Source organism: Callorhinus ursinus, unplaced genomic scaffold (assembly GCF_003265705.2).
Source record: "Callorhinus ursinus isolate GAN/ISIS: 27379988/994484 unplaced genomic scaffold, GSC_fseal_2.0 scaffold4, whole genome shotgun sequence".
Lineage (NCBI taxonomy): Eukaryota > Metazoa > Chordata > Mammalia > Carnivora > Otariidae > Callorhinus > Callorhinus ursinus.
Genome location: NW_027397066.1, coordinates 62,441,557 through 62,461,684, shown reverse-complemented (window position 1 = coordinate 62,461,684; position 20,128 = coordinate 62,441,557). Strand labels below are relative to the sequence as shown.

Here is a 20,128-nt window from a genome sequence, read left to right as displayed (position 1 = left end):
TTAAGCACCTGCCTTCCCCTCAGGTCATGATCTCAGGGTCCTGGGATTGAGTCCCGCATCAGGCTCCCTGCTCAGTGGGGAGTTTGCTTCTCCCCCTGCCTGCATGTGCTATCACTCTCTCTCTCAAATAAATAAATAAAATCTTTGTTTTTGATAAACAGCCCTCAAATTTTAATTTTCCTTTGGGAAAAAGCTTAATGAGGTACAGTGGTTGCTCAGTCATTTGGACTTCTCCAACCACTTGTATTTCAAAAACAGTTTGGGAGCTGCCAAAATACTCTTTGTACAAAGTGGGTGTTACTAAAACCCACCAACAAATTTATCAACGCTCTTATTTCATGAAAGAAGCAGCTTTTGAACATCTACTAAAAGAAAAAAAAAAATGTAGTCTCTGAGTAAAGGAAATCATTCCAAAGAAAGGACAGTGGGTAACTGCAAGCCAAAATCATCCTTATGCTTTCCATTTTGTCACCTACCAGTACATACTTAAAGAACAGCAACAGTTTGCAAACTGACACTTGATGAAAGACTTTCAACTTCTTAGCCTGATTCTTCTCCATTAAATGAAGTTTTTCTATTTACATCATCGGATGTTCATTCAACAAACACTAACCAAACCTATTACTTGCTATTAAGCAAAGGAATTCAAGCTCAAATGAGGTTAAGTATATGAAAACACGATACAGTTTGTATATTGCAAAGCACCATTAAGTTATATAGTATTGTTATTACCAAAAAACACAAATATTGTAAATTAATTCCTAAAAGGGAAAAAGATTTCCCACCCACATGTTTTAATGTCTTAGTCATTTTCTATATTCATGCTGTCACAAAGGACATTTACAATTTTTAGAATGAACACTTGCCACACTTTTTCTTTAGAAAATAGTCATATTTGTGATATGGCTCATGACTCTGCCATTCTGTCTTATGAAAATTGAGAATATTACTTTTCCCTCAGATGATATCGCTCTCAAGGGAAAGTTATTAAGCTAGAAATTGCTGCTATAATTACCAGCATGCAGAATCTGAATTTTAAGGAAGACAATTTAATAGGATTTAAAATATAGGTTCAGACACAGAAAACTTTATTTTCTTATTTTCAAAAGTGTTGTTGTGGAGTGCCTGGTGGCTCAATTAGTTAAGTGTCTGCCTTTGGCTCAGGTCATGATCCTGGAGTCCCAGCATGGGGTCCCGCATCAGGCTCCTTGCTCAGCAGGGAACCTGCTTCTCCCTCTGACCCTCACCCTGCTCGTGCTCTCTCTCTCAAATAAATAAATCTTAAAAAAAAAAAAGTGTTGTTGTAAGATTTTCCAAGTGTTAAAATTCACTGTCAAGTATGATGATTGAGAAATAACAAGACACCAAATGTAGAAATTATATACAGTTTTATAATTTTCTTTGTTGCTTCTTAATCCACTGAAAATAATTTCAAAATATAACATTGTTAGGCATCTTCTTTGTTACCCTCTTCGGTTTCTACTTCTTTAGGCAACAATGGCTTGATCTTTAGTAACAAACCTTCACTTGTTGAAGTACGAAGGAAAGCTCGTACCACAAAAGGTCCTGGAAACAAAGACAAGAATCAACTTTTATTTTATTCCATAAACGTATGAGCAAATAGAAACAGATGACAAACCTTATAAAACTCATGTTATATTTTCCCCTTGAAAAGTACTGATATTACTGAACTAATATTTTGAATTATAAGGAATATCCTCTCATGTCTAGAGTAGAAGACAAACTAACTGTACTCTACCATATTAGAGATTTATCCTTGAAACTACATATTCTGTAATAATTCATTTCCTTCTTCCAGAAGATGACTACCTAGAATTTATTTTACTGCAAAGCTGAAAGTGAAGGGAGCAGGTGATGGTATTTACATTTGATGGCAATATTCTAAATATTTATTTGAAACAGCACTGATGCTATTTCTGTGTTACCATTCAGTAAACGTCCCTAAAAATTAAAAATCATAAGAACAATTGAGGGACATCATTTAAAATGGCAAAAAAAAAAAAGATGGATAGTTCAAGACGGCAGCATAAGAAGATCCTTAACTCACCTCCCACAGACACAGCAAATCTACAACTACATATGGAATAAAATCCTCCAAAAAGTCCTGAAGACTAGATGAGCAACACATCCATAAGAAAGGATAAAAGGGCTGCACTGAGACAGGCAGGAAAGTCAGACACAACACTCTCTGCAAAAACCCCATCCCAGGCAAAGTGACTGACAATCAGGAAGGATTTCAAAAATACAGAACTTTTCCCTAAGGACCAAGGGTTTTGTCTCCCACACCAGGCACCCCAACCACTGTGTCCTGTACCAGAGAGATGAGCTCCCAAAATATATGGCTTTGAAAATCAACAGAGTGCATCCAGGAGAACCACAGAACTGGAAAGAACAGAGAATTTCTTAAAGGGCTCACACACAAACTCACTCACTCCACAACCTGGTGCAAAAGAAGCAGTTTGAAAAGCCTCTAGACCGTATGTGAAGGAAACCCCCTTATTAATCTTAAAGAAACTGCTGGAAAGTAGGAACCTGCTGAGACTCTCTCTGGGGATGAAAGTGCAGGTGGATGCCATTTTTGCAATTTCATTCAACCTTGCTAATGCCAGTGCTGGCAACAGCCATGTTGGCAATCCCACTCTAACCTGCTAATGCCACTGGGCATGCTCTGCACCCCCATGCCACAGCCAAAGCACAGCTGGTGGGCAAGAGCCCCATGCACGACTACCTTGCTGTGCTGCAGCCAAACCACAACCAGCCAGGTGAGCAGCCCCACCCAAAAACGCAACCTGTTGCACAGCCAGCCAGGTGAGACCCCACCCCTGCTACCTCATTCCTACTGTGCCACAGACAGACAAGCACCCCACACCCATCCCACCAAACCCCACACACAGCTGGCAGGTGTGTGAAGCCCACACAGGGGATTCCCCTTGAGCGTGTGGCTCCCTCCTACTTCTAAACCCCACAGAAAATCTTGTACACAGGGCCACTCCCTCAAGACTGGGAGAGGGAGCTATTTCAATACATAGAAACACACAGAATCAGGCCAAATTAGGAGATAGAGGAATATGTTCCAAATGAAAGAACAAAGCAAAACCTGAGAAAAAGACCTTAATGAAATGGAGATACATAATCTACCTGATAAATAGATCAAAGTACTAATTGTCATAAAGATGCTTACTCAGGAGAAGAATGAACGAACACAAGGAGAACTTCAACAAAAAGAGAGAAAAATATATGAACGTACCAAACAAAAAAAAAAAAAAAAAAGAAGAAAGTACCAAACAAAAATCACTGAAGAATAGAGCTGAAGAATAAAATTACTGAACTGACAACTACACGGGAGGGGGCAACAGCAGACTGGATGAAGAACAGATCAATAACCTGGAAGACACAGCAATGGACTCACCCAGACAGGGAAACAAAAAGAAAAATGAATTTTAAATAGTGAAAATAGTTTAAGGAACACATAGGACAACATCAAGCAGAATAACATTCTCATTATAGGGGTCCTGGAAGGAAAAGAAAGGGGCAGAAAACTTATACAAAGAAATAATAACTGAAAACCCTAACTTGAGGAAGGAAATCGACATCCAGATCCAAGAAGGTCAGAAAGTTCCAAATAAGATGAAACCAAAGAGATTTACACCAAGACATGTTATAGTTAAAATGTCAAAAGTTAAAGAGAAAATCTTAGGGCGTCTGGGTGGCTCAGTCGTTAAGCATCTGCCTTTGGCTCAGGTCATGATCCCAGGGTCCTGGGATCAAGCCCCGCATTGGGGTCCCTGCTCAGCGGGAAGCCTGCTTCTCCCTCTCCCACTCCCCCTGTTTGTGTTCCCTCTATCACTGTGTCTCTTTCTGTAAAATAAATAAATAAAATCTTTAAAAAAAAAGAGAGAGAGAGAGAGAGAATCCTAAAAGCAGTAGGAAAAAAACAACTTAACACATACAAAGGAAACCCCATAAAGCTAATAGCAAATTTTTCAGAAGAAACTGTGAAGGCCAAAAGTGACTGACGGGACATATTCAAGGTGTTTAAAGGAAAAAAACTTACAACCAAGAATACTCTACAAAGAATGTTATCATTCAAAATAGAAGGAGAGATAGAGTTTTCCAGATAAGTAAAACCTAAGGGGGTTCATGATCACTAAACCAACCTTACAAGAAATGTCAAAGGAACTTCTTTAAGCTGAAAGGAAACAGTACTAATAATGACAGGAAAACATACTGAAGTAAAAATCTCACTGGAAAATATGTTGTAAAGGTAGTACATTTATTCACTTATAAAGCTAGCATGAAAGTCAAAAGACAAAAGTGGCAAAACTAAAACTATAATAATTAGTTAAGGGATACATAAAATGAAAAAAGTGTAAAATGTGACATAAAAACCATAAAATACAGAGGGTGCAATTAAAATGTAGAGTTCTGGAATAAATTTCAATTAAGTTGCTACCAATTGAAAACAGACTGCTATATACATAGAATGGTATATGTGAACCTCATGGTAACCACAAAGAGAAAAACTTATCACAAATATAAAAAGAAAATGAGAAAGGAACCTAAACATAACGCTAAAGGAAATTATCAAACCAGAAGAGAGAAAGAGAAGAAACGAAGAGGAACAGCAAAACACTCAGAAAACAATTAACAAAATGGCAATAACTACACACCTATCAATAATTACTTTAAATGTAAATGGACTAAATCCTCAATCAAAAGACAGAGTGGCTGAATGGATTTAAAAACAAAAACAAGGGACGCCTGGGTGGCTCAGCTGGTTAAGCATTTGCCTTCGGCTCAGGTCATGATCTCAGGGTTCTGGAATCGAGTTCCGCATTAGACTCCTTGCTCAGCGGGGAGCCTGCTTCTCTCTGCCCGCCGCTCCCCCTGCTTGCACACTCTCTCTCTCTCTCTCTCTCTCTCTCTCTGACAAATAAGTAAAATCTTTAAAAAAAACAAACAAAAACAAGACTCATCTATACTCATCTTTACCCTGCCCACAAGAGACTCAGTTCAGAAGTAGGGACTGAGGGGTGCCTGGGTGGCTCAATCCGTTAAGCATCTGCCTTCGGCTCAGGTCATGATCCTGGGGTCCTGGGAGAGACCAGAGACTATGGACTCTGAGAAACAAACTGAGGGTTCTAGAGGGGAGGGGGGGTGGGGGGATATGTTAGCCCAGTGATGGGTATGAAGGAGGGCACGTATTGCATGGAGCACTGGGTGTTTTACACAAACAATGAATCATGGAACACTACATCAAAAACTAATGATGTAATGTACGGTGACTAACATAACATAATAAAAAATAAAAATAAAAAAACCAACTCTCAGTAAATTTAAGACTGAAATCATATCAAGAATCTTTTCTGACCACAATGGTATGAAACTAGAAATCAATTACAAGGAGAAGACTGGAAAAACCACAGTAACATGCTACAACAATGGGTCATCAAAGAAATAAAAGGAAAAACTTAAAAATACCTAGAGACATAAGAAAACAGAAATACAACATACAAAAATCTATGAGATGCATCAGAAGCAGTTGTAAGAGAGAATTTCATAGCAACACAGGTCTACCTCAAAAACACAAGAAAAATCTCAAACAATTTAACTTTAAAACCTAAAGGAACTACAAAACGAAGAACAAATGAAACAAAGTTAGCAGAAGGAAAGAAATAATAAAGATCTGAGTGGAAATAAATGGAAAAAAAAGAAAGAAATGAAATAGACCTAAAAGGGCAATAGAAAAGATGGATGAAAATAAGAGCTGGTTCATTGAAAAGATAAACAAAATTGACTAACCATTAATTAGACTCACTAAGAAAAAAAAGGGTGGCTCAAATAAATAAAATCAGAAATGAAAGAGAATTATAACTGATACCACAGAAATACAAAGAATCACAAGAGACTACTATGAACAATTATATGCCAACAAACTGGACAAGCTAGCAAAAATCATCAAATACCTAGAAACAAACAAACTTTCAAGACTGAATCAGGAAGAACAAAAAATCTGAACAGACTGATAACAGCAAACAGACTGAATGAATCAATAATCAAAAACTTCCCAACAAACAAAAATCCAAGACCAGATGGCTTGACTGGTGAATTCTAACAGACATTCAAGGAAGATTTAGTACCTAGCCTTCTTAAACTCTCCCAAAAAAACTGAAGAGGACAGAATTCTTCCAAACTCATTTTATGAGGCCAGTATCATTACCTTGATACCAAAATTAGACAACACCACCACAAAAAAAAGAAGAAAATTACACGTCAATAACCCTGATGAACACATATGCAAAAATCCTCAACAAAATATTAGCAAACCAAATTCAAATATACATTAAAAGAATCATACACCATGACTAAGTGGGATTTATTCCAGGGATGAAAGGATGGTTCAACATGTGTACATCAATCAGTGTGATACAGATTAACAAAATGAAAAATAAAAATCATATGATCACCTCAATAGATGCAGAAAAAGCATCTGACAAAAGTCACATCCATTTACAACAAAGCAGTTAAAGAGAGAATATACACACCTTAACATAATAAAGGTCATATACAAACCCACAATTAATATCATACTAAATGATGAAAAGCTGGAAGCTTTTCCTCTAAGATCAGGAACAAGACAAGGATGCCCACTCTCCCCACTATTACTCAACACAGCATTGGAATACCTAGTCACAGAACTTAGACGAGAAAGAAAAAAAAAAGCACCCTAACAGGAAAGGAAGATGTAAAATTGTCCCTGTTTGCAGAAGACATGATACTATATATAAAAGATAAAGACTACCCCAAAAAACTGTTAGAACCAATAAAAAAAATTCAGTAAAGTGGCAGGATACAAAATCAATATACAAAAATCAATTGTTTCTATACACTAACAACAAATTACCAGAAAGAGAAATTAAGAAAACAATCCCATTTACAATTGCATTGAAAAGAATAAAATACCTAGGAATAAACCTAGGAATAAATCTAATAAAGAAGGTGAAAGATTAGTATATTGGTCACTGTAAGACAGTGATGAAAGAAACTGAAGATAATACAAAGAAATAGATATTCCATGCTCATGGATTAGAAGAATTAATATTAGGATGTACACATTACCCAAAGTGATCTATAAATTCAAAGCAATCCCTATCAAAATTCCAATAGTATTGCTCACAGAAATAGAACAAATAATTCCAAAATTTGTATGGAACCACAAAAGACCCTGAATAGCCAAAGCAATCTTGAGAAAGAACAAAGAAAGAGATATCAAGCTTCCTGATTTTAAACTATACTACAAAGCTACAGTAATTAAAACAGTATGGTATTGACGTAAAAAGACATATGGATTGATGGAACAGAATAGAGAGCCCAGAAATAAAACCATACATATATAGTCAATTAATCCACAACAAAGGAGGCAAGGATATACAATGGAGGAAGGACAGTCTCTTTAATAAATGGTGTTGGGAAAACTGAACAGCTACATGCAAAAGAGGGAAACTGAACCAATACCCCACACCACATACAAAAATTAACTCAAATAGATTAAAGACTTGAAAGTAAGACCTGAAACCATTTCTTCTAGGAAGAAGAAAACACATTTGGTAAGCTCCTCAACATTGGTCTTAGCAGGGTTTTTTTTTTTTTTTTGATGACTACAAAGGGCAACAATAACCAAATAAACGAATGGGCCTACATCAAACTAAAAAGCTCTGAACAGCAAACCAACAATAAAATCAAAAGGCAACCTGGTGAACAGAAGAAGGTATTTGCAAATCATATATCCAATAAGGGATTAATATCTAAAATTTGTAAAGAACTCACACAACTCAATAACCAAAAAAAAAATCCAATTTAAAATTGGGCACAGAATCTAAATAGACATTTTCTCAAAGACGTACAAGTGGATAACAGGCACATGAAAAGAAGCTCAACATCATTAATCACAGGGAAATGCAAATCAAAACCACAATGAGTTATCACCTCACACTTGTCAGAGTGGCTATTATTAAAAATAATGGTTGGCAAGGATGTGGAGAAAAAAAGAACCCTCATGCACTGTTAGTAGGAATGTAAATTAGGGCAGACACTAGAAAAGAGAATGAGGATTCCTCAAAAAATCACCAAGAGAATGACAATATGACCCAACAATTTCACTTTTGGGTATATATCGGAAGAAAATGAACATGCTAGTTTGAAAAGATACATGCACCCCTGTGTTCCTTGCAGCATATTTACAATAGTCAAGATATGGAAACAACCTAAGTGTCCATCCATACATGAATGAATAAAGAAGATGTGGTGTATACACACGCACACATGCACACGCACACATGCACACACACACACACGTACACACACACACACACACACAATGGAATACTACTCAGGCATCTTAAAAAATGAAATCTTAGTATTTGTGACAGTAATGGACTTTGAGGATACTATACTAAGTGAAATGAGTCAGAGAGAGAAAGACAAATATCAGTGATTTCATTTTAAGTGAAATCTAAAATACAAAACAAACTAACAAAACCAAACCAAACCCAGTCTCATAGATACAGAGAACAGGGTGGTGGGTGCTAGGGGGAAGGAAGTTGGGGGAGGGGACAAAATGGGTGAAGGGAATCAAGAGGTACAAACATTCAGTTATGAAATAAATAAGCCAAGGGGATATAATGTAAAGCACAGGGAATAAAGTCAGTGTTATTGTATTAACTTTGTATGGTGACAGATGGTAATTAGACTTATGGTGGTGATCAATTTGCAATGTATACAAATGTTGAATTATTACATTGTACACTTGAAACTAAAAGAATATTGTACGTTAACTACACTGCAATTTAAAAAATGGCAAAAAGAGGACACACTGCTTTTAGAGATTTGCTGTCCATCATTTCATTCCTGCCATAGTCTCAGAAGATCCTATACTGAAATCGAAGTGCTCCATGGAATATAAGAATGCATACACATACAATTACTAAGTACCATGACCATATCTATGGCACCAGAATTAACAAGTGAGCTATTTATTCACCATTGTGCTAACTGCCAAAGAAGGTAAAAAATAGCTTAGGATTATGTTTTAATTACACACTTGGTTATAAAACTAAACCAGACAGAGTCCTATCATGTTAAGTCTATAAATGAAGAGTCTACTGAGTATAATGAACCCTTTTTGGGCGGCAACCGGCCAGGAGTGAAATTCGTCTGAGGAGAGAACATGCTTGGCACATAATGCAACAGTAAGGGTCTGGCTATGTGTTCCCAGTCTATGAAACAGCTCCCACATCTCAGTCAAGTTTCACTGCTCTCCATGAACCACCCTGTTTATAAGAAGTGACTCTAATGACATGATTAAAAACTTTGTTCTTTTTTAAAAATAAGTAAGATTAAAAAAGACAATTGCTAGTTCCAGTGATAAAGTGAATGGTCTAGCCAAAAAATATTTCATAAATGATTTTAGTGGGTTTTTTTTAAAGTTTTTTATTTATTTATTTGACAGAGAGAGACAGCGAGAGAGGGAACACAAGCAGGGGGAGTGGGAGAGGGAGAAGCAGGCTTCCCGCAGAGCAGGGAGCCCAATGTGGGGCTCGATCCCAGAACCCTGGGATCATGACCTGAGCCGAAGGCAGACGCTTAACAACTGAGCCACCCAGGCGCCCCTGATTTTAGTTTCTATTTAACACCATTGCAAGTTTAAGGCAATCAGTTACAGCTTTCTTTCAAAGTTTATTACATTTAATGGTAGAAATAATGGAATTTACAAAGATTTCAGGATGTATTCCTTATTCATGTTAAAGAGGTCTCCTCTCCAAACAACTATAACTTGTTAATAAGGGGATTAGGAATCCTTTGGATAAATTTTATTTATTTAATCCCTGAAAATATTGCTGCTATTGGATACTGTACTTGCTATTAACTTGATTGTTTTCTTAATATTTTACATTTTTAAAGAATCCCAGAGCTCTAGGGAAGTGTACCCCAGCAAATCACTTACCCAAACTGAGTGGTCTGTGCTTACAAACTTCACTGATGACTGCTTGCAGATTCGCAGCTATCTGGTTACTTAGCATATCCAGCTGAAATGAAAGGATATGTAACAATAATGTGAAAGTGAGAAGATAATACAACTTCTGGTAACTGTACAAGTATTTATTTTAGTGTTTTTCAAATATTCAACTAATGCAAACTATTAGGAGACGTTACTGTGAAAGAAAAAAACTTCTGTAACTCTTCTTTCAGAATGCTACATTCACATGTCTTTACACGTCAAGACTTAATTACCTTATGGAACATGTCATAGCAAAGTATTTTGAAGTTGCTCTACTTGAGATTCCTTGATTTCCCAGTATTTTCCCCAAAGCACATTCTGAGGCAGAATACACCATCCCCTGATCCCTACACCCAAGGTTTTAGGGATATTTTCTTGAAGTTTTTTGTTGATTTACTTTTATTTTTTATTATTCTTTTTTTAAGATTTTATTTATTTGAGAGAGAGAGAGCACGAGCAAGGGGAGTTGGGTGAGAGGGACAAGCAGACTCCATGCTGAGAGCAGAGCCCGACGTGGTGCCCAGAGATCATGACCTGAGTGGAAGTTAGACACTTAACCAAATGAGCCACTCAGGCACCCCTGTTATTGATTTACTTTTACAGGAAACTAAGAAAATGCTTAGAAACTCATGCTTTCAGGAGTACAAAATAAGACTACTTAACCACACACATTCACATAACACATATCTGATATAGAGACATTTTCAGAATGCTATGGTAACACTCTATGCAATAACAAATATCCTGCTATTCAATGAAAATTATAGTAAGTAAATATATAGTGAACAAGTCCTATTCAAAACCTAGCTCACAACTTTGGAAAGTCCTTATGTTTATCATTCAAATTCAATGCATGTTACTCTTCTAAAATATACCAGTTAAAATCAGTTATATTACATCCCAATGTTTAAAGGATTTTACACTTTGCCAAATGAATGAATTTTTAAAAAATTCATGTGAAACTCGTAATAGCGTAACTGGCAAAAAAAAAAAAAAATCACATGGTAATAGTTCAAGTTCAAGCAAGGTTTCTATTTTCCAGGGACGCTGAGACCCCTGTGAGAAATGTGCTGTGTAAGCATTAAGAGAATTCCCCATGAAAAAAAAATATTCTCATCACCACCAGACAACATTTGACACTCACTTGGACATGATGCAGTATCAAACCCTAAATGAGAAGGTTTGGACAGTATTGGAGGAATTTTCACTTAAGCTAATCCATAAGGGGGAGTTCTGAGAGGAAAAAAAAAAAATCAAGCAATGCTTAATTCACCTTCTTAAGTCCAGTGAACTTACAGCTTTAATCAAGTAGTTCACTGGCAGGAAAGGCACCTGCTATGTTAAAAAACAAAACAAAACAAAGTAAAACAAAAACTAATGCTATCAACATGTGTCTCCATTCATTCCTCTCTTAACTCTCCACATTAATCAAATCGTCCTTCTTTCCATTATCAACTGAAGTACCACCACAGCCCTAGGAAGTTCCTTCACCCTTTGTTAAAGACCTATAGCTACCTTAAATTTGGGAAAGTAATAGATACAAGAAAAAGCAAGATGTCCAACATATGCCTTCCCTATTTACAATTAAGTTATGCTCTACACTGTTAAAATATACTGAACTAATATATCAAACAATACTTTTGTGGACTTATACTGCCTACAGTTAGCTAAAATAAGATGCTAAACACATGCACCATATACTTCCTCTGTGACTTTCATTATTAGGATGACTTCAAGGATTTCATTAAGTTCTAAAATATATAAAAATGTCTTCGAACACAGTTTACATTTTTGTCCAAATTTTAGCACCTCTAATCCTTAGTACTGTCCTCTGTTGAATTTTAAAATATTTATAACCATAGTACTTCATTTTACTTTTTAGATATTATATAAAAATATGAAAAATCTATATATTTTATGGTTTATCTAAACCATAAAACGTGATTACTTAATTGGCTACTGATGTTAATTATGGTCAAAAAAAAGTATGCATGCATGAATTTTATGAAAATTTGCCTAGGAAATGTATTTGGGCTGACAATAACCTAGAGATAACTCAGGAAAGCAACATTTGCAAGCTTCTGCACTTCATGGTGCTCTCATGCAATAACAATCTGTAATCTTACAAAGGTAAGGATGGACCATTTTGAGATGATTTATTATCTGTTAGATTCTCAATATCAAAGCATAAGACTTGGTACACCAAAGGAAAAAAAAAAAAACTGGGATTGGTGGACCCTGAACTACGGTAAGCATCATATTTGCACATGTGCATACGTGTGCATTTGAGTATCTAATTACAGTACAAGTACATCTAATTGAGGACCTAGTTACAATACTATTTATGTTTAGCTAAAGTGACTGCCCACTACAGGACAAGATAGTTATTCCTCATTCTGTAGCAGATACGGTTTCAAGAAAAGACTACCTTACTGAATCCTACCTTCTGCTTAACATCTTTTATTATGTCAGAAATAATTCCCTAAAATGAATACCTACCATTTACGTCGATGTGGACAGAACTGGAGGGTATTATGCTAAATGAAATAAGTCAATCAGAGAAAGACAATTATCATATGGTTTCACTCAGATATGGAATATAAGAAATAGTGCAGAGGATCATAGGGGAAGGAGGGAAAACTGAATGAGAAGAAATCAGAGAGGGAGACAAATCATGAAGGACTCCTGACTCTGGGAAACAAATTGTGGGTTGTGAAAGGGGAGGTGGAAGGGGGGATGAGGCAACTGGGTGATGAGCATTAAGGAGGGCACGTGATGTGATGAGCACTGGGTGTTATACGCAACTGATGAATCATTGAACACTACTTGTGAAACTAATGATGTACTATATGTTGGCTAACTGAATTTAAATTAAAAAAAAAAAAGAAAAAAGAAATAATTCCCTAAACAGACGAGATGGAAGACTTACCAAAGATGTTTGGGTGGAGGCTCAGTGGATACAGATGAACTCTGTCTCTCTTCACTTTAACTCTCAGATTTTCCTCTTTCCATGCAATTCCTAACCTTTGTCTTCAGTTTTTACAATTATGAGAAAACTAAAAGTTAGTGGTTCCTGACCATTTTTTCATCCCCTTGAAATGCTGATGTATGCAAAGAAAATTGTAGTCATGAGTGTCTAACACAAGTATTCTTTTTTTTCCCCAAGTTTTTATTTAAATTTCATTTAGTTAATATACAGTATAATACTAGTTTCAGGTGTAGAATTTAGTGATTCATCACTTATATACAATACCCACTGCTCATCTCAACAGGTGCCCTCCTTGATCCCCATCACCCATTTAACCCATCCCCCCACCCACCTCCTCTCCAGCAATCCTCAATTTGTTCTCTATAGTTAAGAGTCTGTAGGGGCATCTGGGTGGCAGTTTGCTAAGTATCCAACTCTTGGTTTCAGCTCAGGTGTGATCATGGGATTGTGAGACTGAGCCCTGCATTGGACTCCAAGTTCAGCATGGAGTCTGCTTGAGATTTTTCTCTCTCTCTCTTTGCCCCTCCTGCTGTGCTCTCTCTCTCTAAAATAAATAAATCTTTTTTTTAAAGAGTCTGTTTTCTGGTTTGCCTCTTTTTTTACTCCTATGTTCATCTGTTTGTTTCTTAAATTCCACATGAGTGAAATCATGTTATTTGTCTTTCTCTGATTTATTTCACTTAACATAATACTATTCTCTAGCTCCATCTACATCATTGCAAATGGCAAGATTTCATTCTTTTTTATGGCTGAGTAATATTCCACTGTATATATTTACCGTACCTTCTTTATCCATTCATCAGTCAATGGACATTTGGCCTCTTTCCATAATTTGGCTGTTGTTGATAATGCTCCTATAAACATTAGGATGCATATACCCTTTTGAATCAGTATCTCTGTACCCTTTGAGTAAATACCTAGTAGTGTAATGCTGGATGGTAGAGTAGTTTATTTTCAACTTTCTGAGGAACCACCATACTGTTTTCCAGAGTAGCTGCACCAGTTTGCATTTCCACCAACAGTGTAAGAGGGTTCCCCTTTCTCCACATCCTTGCAACATCTGTTGTTTCCTGCCATTAATTTTAGCCATTCTGATAGCTGTGAGGTGATATTGTGGTTTTGATTTGTATATCCGTAATGATGAGTGATGCTTAGCATCTTCTCATGTGTCTGTTAGCCATCTGTATGTTGTCTTTGGAGAAATGTCTATTCGTGTCTTCTGCCCATTTTTTAACTGGAGTATTTGTTTTTTGGGTGTTGCGTTTTATAAGTTCTTTATATATTTTGGATATTAACCCATTATCAGATATGTCACTTGCAAATATCTTCTGCCATTCTGAAGGTTGCCTTTTAGTTTTGTCTTTTCCTTCACTGCACAGAAGCTTTTTATCTTGAAAAAGGCCCAAGAGTTTATTTTTGCTTTTGTTTCCCTTGCCTCAGGAGATGTATTAGATCCCTGGCCATGACCTTTTCTTGTTCTTTCTTTTGAGATGAATTCCTCTGTCTTGGCATCTTGTCTAGGTTTCTGTCTTCTGGGTGTTAGGACAGCCTGTTAATGCTTCCTGAACCTGAGAGTAATACTGTCCAGGGCCTGGCACTTCGGGAAGTGTCTCTGGTGTGTGCTGCGTGCACCCTGCTGCTGTGTTTTGGCTGCTCTATCCGTCAGGTCAGGCCTCTGCAGAATTTCTCCTTGCCTGCAGTGGGGAGTGTTTGGACCTTGACCAGAGTGTGGTGAGTTTTAATGAGGTATGCTCTGGTCAACTTGCTAAAAGAGGCCTGATGCTATTTCCACTAGAACTGAAGCTTTGCAGAACTCTGGTCAGCAGACATGGTGTATGTGGGGGTTTGTGCTGGTCTTTTGGGGTAAGGGCCCGCTGCCCTGGTCCTTAGGCACACTTGCCCTAAAACAGTACCAGTGGAGCATGGAGATGGCGGTGGGGGCGGGGGGGGGACGACACTTGGTGTAAGCAGGTTATGCAGCCAGTGTTGGCACTGTGCTGTTTACTGAAGTTGGTTTATGCCAAGGGGCAGAGGAAGGAAATGGCACCAGCCTGCTCCTCTGTCCCTGGAGAGAGGAGTCTGTACTTGCTACTCTCAGGGAAGCATTTTCGGAGGAGCGAATAATTCCCCTCGTGTGTCACAGGCATTTTTCAGATCACTGATTTCACATTGCCTGTCTCTGGACTGCTGGCCTGCCTGGAGCAGCACAGCACATCTTGGGCTCTAATCTTACCAGGCCTGCTGACTTTTAAAATTCCAAACTTCAGAGACTGGTGTGACAGGGACCTGTGCTGGTCTTCTGGGAAAGGGTCTCACTGTGCTGGGACTGATGCAGGTTTGTCCAGAAGAGCAGTGGCACCAGACTGCAGGGGCATGGGATTTGGAGCAAGCAGGCTAAACAGGGGTGTCCCAGTTAGCTGCCCTCAGCAGGTGTCTCTACACCTCTGCTGAGGGGCAGGGGAGGGAAATGGCACCCACCAGTTCTTTTGTCCATAGAGAGGCCATGCCACCTCTCACGGATGTGCCTCAAAAAGTACAAAGTCCCTCCCCACACCACTCAGGCGATTCTCAGATAGCCTAATTCTCAGATAGTCTGCACCAGAGCTGTTTGCGGGCCGCCACTCCAGAAGTAGGACAGTATCCTCAGGTCTCTATCACAGCCCAGCCGGGGAGCCTCTGAAACTCCAGTCTTTGAGCCCCGCCAGTTGCGAAAACTCACAAAATTCAGCCCCTCTCCTTTTCCCAGACAATGGCTTTGGGGAAGTGTTCTCCCTGTGCTTATCCCTGTGTGCTCCACTCTCTTGCCTTTCTCTGCCACCACGGCTCCGTTCCCTCCCCTGCACCTGCAATCCATGTCTCCCCCAAAGCACATCTCAGCACGTCCTACCTTCCTTGAAGGGGCCTCCTCTCTCCCTCTAGCTGTGCGGTCTGTTCTCTCAGTCCACACACTGATTTCCTGAGTACTCAGAATGATTTGATAGTTATCTAGCTGTGTTCGAGGGACAAGGCAAGCCTAGGGTCCTCCTACTACACCACCATTTTCGCTCACCCCCTCTAAGGCAATGATTCTTAAACTTCCTTTCAGTTATCAAACCTCACTCCAGAAAACTGCACACAGGCACATAAAAAAATTAGCCTATGCTTTCAGGGTCTTCATGGACTCTCTGATTAAAAGAAAGGGGAAAAGAGAAGAAAGGCTTCTGAGGAAAGTGCGTCAGTTAAAAGGAATCTCTAGTCACACTTGGAGAACTGCTAGACAAAAGGTTAAGTCTTAAAATATTTTGGAGGACTAAGGACTACAGTGTAGAAAAAGGATCTGACTTAATTTTTCACCTTTTACAGGGGAATAAAACTAAGAAAGAAACAAACAATGACAACAAGCAACGTTCACATGATTTTTTAACAATCACATGATCCTCCCCAAAGTGGTCAGCTGCTGTCACTGAAATGTTCTGATAGCCCATAGATGAATGAGCATCTCTAACTGGAGACTGCTCCTTTGGCAAGCACCTGTTAGAACATCTGATCTCCAAAATCTCTTCAAATGCAATGTTCTAAGATTAAATAAAGGATGGCCTGGCATATAGTTTCTGCAGATGGGCCAATGGTCTTAATCACCATGACTCCTAACAGTCACAACCAAGAAAAGGGAAGATAATATGCGTGCCTCCTATACAACATTAAGGAAAGTAATAATAAGAATAATTGATTGAATGAGCAGCTCTATTTATTGAGTAAATACTCTGTGCCAAGCTCTATTCTAGGCATTATATAAATATTCTCGTTAATTTCTCCCAAGAATCCTTTGAGATAGGAACTACTGCAATTCTTTTTTTACCATTAGAAACTGAGACTTGGAAAACTTTGTAACTTATCCAAGGGCACACACCCCTGGTAAGGAGCAGCTCAGCAGCTGTGTGCATGAGCTCTAACTAAAGGCAGAGACTCTAAGCCTGGACACAGTTTTAACCCTTATGGAAAATGAAGTATCAGTTGCCTGGAAAACACAAATGAGTTTGTTATAAACATAGGGTAGAAAAAGAGGAAACTAAGTGAAATGCTTAATGGAAAAGAAGATGCATTTAGGTGGGAAAAATATGAATTTTTCTATCAAATGAATCCTTTACTACCTTCCAAGCTTTTAGGTGGTACCACATAATTCAGCAACCCTTTTTTGGCTCCCATTCTATCCATCATCATGCTGGGACCTAGGAACAAACGATGAATAAGATACAAACCTTGCCCTCAAGAAACTTACAAACTGGTAACTAAAATACAACATCACAGGTGCCACTCTTAACTATATGAACAACGTAGCAGCAAGGCACAGAGGAAGAAGTGATTGACTTTGACAGAGAAGGCTACGCAAAGAAGGGGACATGTGAGTCTTAAAGATTAACTGAGTCTTAAAGGATGAAGAATTTTCGGGGACAATGAGGATCTTCCAGGCAGAAGGTGCAGCACGAGATAATGTGATAACAAGGTAGAACAGGTGACCATAACGTGGCTCGCTATATCTAGGCCCAGCATTGCAAACTCAAATGCCTACAGCGGCCAGAGCATGTAATGTGTAGGATTGAGGAGGACTAGGTTTGGGTGCAATATGGCTACAACACCTGTGTGACGCAGGCTGTGCAGAAGTGGACAGCACCACTCCATATGGGGGAGGCAGGAAGCTGCTCAGCACTAATAGACTGTTAACACTGGGAGCTGTGGGGCCAGGGTTAACAGAATTCCTGACTTGTCAAGAACTAGAAATCTGAATTTCTTTGTGATATCATCTAGTTGTTTTTTTTTTTTAAGATTTTATTTATTTATTCGACAGAGAGAGTGAGAGAGTACATGCAGGCAGAAGGAGTAGAGGGAGAGAGAGAAGCAGGCCTCCCGCCAAGCAGGGAGCCCAACGTGGGGCTCGATCCCAGGACCCTGAGACCATGACCCGAGCCGAAGGCAGACACCCAACCATCTGAGCCACCCAGGCGCCCCGATATCATCTAGTTTTTAAATGCTGATTCAAGAAAACAAAACAAAACCACTATAGGGACCCAATAAGTATGGGGACCAAATTCAGCCTGTAAGCTGCCAAGCTTCAGCCTGAATCACTGAAAATAGCAAGAAATACTGAATTTGAACTTGACATAGTGATTGGCGACTACAGAAAGATTTGAATGTAAAGCTAAAGATTTTATTTAGAATTGCAAGCAGTGAGAAACTAATGTTTCTTGGCAGACAAATGGTATATCTGATCTAGGTTTTAGGAAGAATTCCACAGGAAGGGGGTAAAACAGGAACTGGCAAACTTTCTCTATAAATGGTCAGACAGCAAGTATTTTGGGCTTTGCAGGCCAAACAGTCTGTGTTGCAACTACTCAACTCTGCCCTTTTAGCACAAAAGGACAATACATGAAAGAATGAATGCAACTGCGTTCCAATGAAACTTGCCTTACAAAAACAGGTAAAGAGCTAGAAATGGTTCCCAGGCCAGCTTGCTGGAAGACAGACTGAAGGACGTTTGAGGAAATGAATGGGCAAAAACAGCCACTAACTTTTGCCAGATCAAAAAAGATTGTTTTGTTAACAGAAAGCTTTGTTAGGTGCTGAGAGACTTTTGCTATGTATCTACCTACTATGCAGATGAAGCAAAAAAAAAAAAAAAGTTTTGTCAGGCTAAGTATTGCATTGCCATTTAAAATAACAGGAGGAAAAATGCTTAGCAACTGTTTTAACAGCTGTCCTAAGCTTAGATATGTGTTTGGAAGAAGATGTTGTATGGGACTTTTCTGGAAGCTTCTTCAGGACTGATGATTAAGTCCTAAATCTGAAAGCAAAAAAAGGCATGTAGTACCCTATACTCTAAAGAAAGATGCCAACAATTAAAGGAGCCAAAAAGGTCCTATTATAATCAACATCCACCTGAGTAGAAGCAGGCCAAGTGAGGAGGCAAGGCTTCAAGCAGCTACTCTGCAGAGATAGGGGGCACCTGTCAGGAGGGGAGACTAGCTGGCTGAACATGTGCTATGAAGGACATCAAGCCAATAAAGGGCTAGCCAGAGAAGTAGCAATAATCAATGTGGGGACAAGAAATATAGGTAAGCAGAGGCATGCGCCTCTTCTCCCTTATTTCCTTCATCAGGCCTCTACCCCAGAGGAGTCAAGCCTGGGAAGGCGACTGGGGCAAGGTATTTTAGAACTGAATCAAGTCACTTCATGTCTACAGTGGGAGGAGGTGTGAGTGAAAACTTAATAAAGCCCTCCTCACTTCAGATCACATGGGCCATAAAAGCCTGGTTCCAAACTGGGCAAGGGAAATCTTTGCCTAGGAGATTAGGGTCCTGAACTGGATCAGACTGCACTTTTAATTACTGGCAGTCACTGGAATTGTGAGATCTATCTCACATGCCAGAGAAGGGAACAGAGAAAGGAAAAAGTACACGTGGCACAGCTAGAATCAGAGAGCGGAGAAAACCATTCCATGTTTGGATCCCACTAAATTCAGACTTTTCAATAAAGAGTTACACATTTATACACAGAACTGTATTTCTGTACATATAAAAGACATGCACTTATGTTCACAGCAATGATATATATGATGAGAGATACCAGAAACAGTCTAAATGCCCAAGAAAAGGAGTAAGGTTGAATATATTATGAGATATCTACATGACATCACAATATAGCTATTAAAGTTATATCTTGCAAGAATTTTAGTAATTTGGAAAAGTATTCAAGAAACAGTATTTAAGGAAAAAGAGAATACAAAAGTTAACATATAGTATGATAGCAACGTTACCAAACACAATCTCTGAATGAATTTTATTTTCTTATGCTATTTAATATTTTTCAAATATTTTATTATGTACTTGTTAATAAAAAATTAGTTTCAGTTTAGCATTTAAAATTACAAAACCAGGACTTTATGATGCTACAAATTACAAGGCATACTTTACTTCTTCATGTTTTTTTGAAATGAGACTCATTCATAGTGATAGTGGAGGAAAGAGCGAAACCCCCACCCTCACCACCACCACAGCTGCAACAGGCTAATTATGTTGTTACAGCTT

General features: G+C 38.4%; 1 protein-coding gene across 1 annotated transcript in view; it reads right to left on the bottom strand.

Annotated features, from left to right (window-relative positions):
- Positions 1–267: 267 nt before the first annotated feature.
- The window catches only part of MRPL1 (mitochondrial ribosomal protein L1), a 93,767-nt gene continuing 73,906 nt past the window's right edge, over positions 268–20,128 (bottom strand). The window contains exons 9-10 of the mRNA XM_025887641.2: positions 10,025–10,106; positions 268–1,566 (exon numbers count right to left, since the gene is read on the bottom strand). Of these exons, the coding sequence (XP_025743426.1) occupies positions 1,448–1,566; positions 10,025–10,106 (201 nt within the window). The 3' untranslated portion in view covers positions 268–1,447. The remainder of the gene's footprint in view (positions 1,567–10,024; positions 10,107–20,128) is intronic.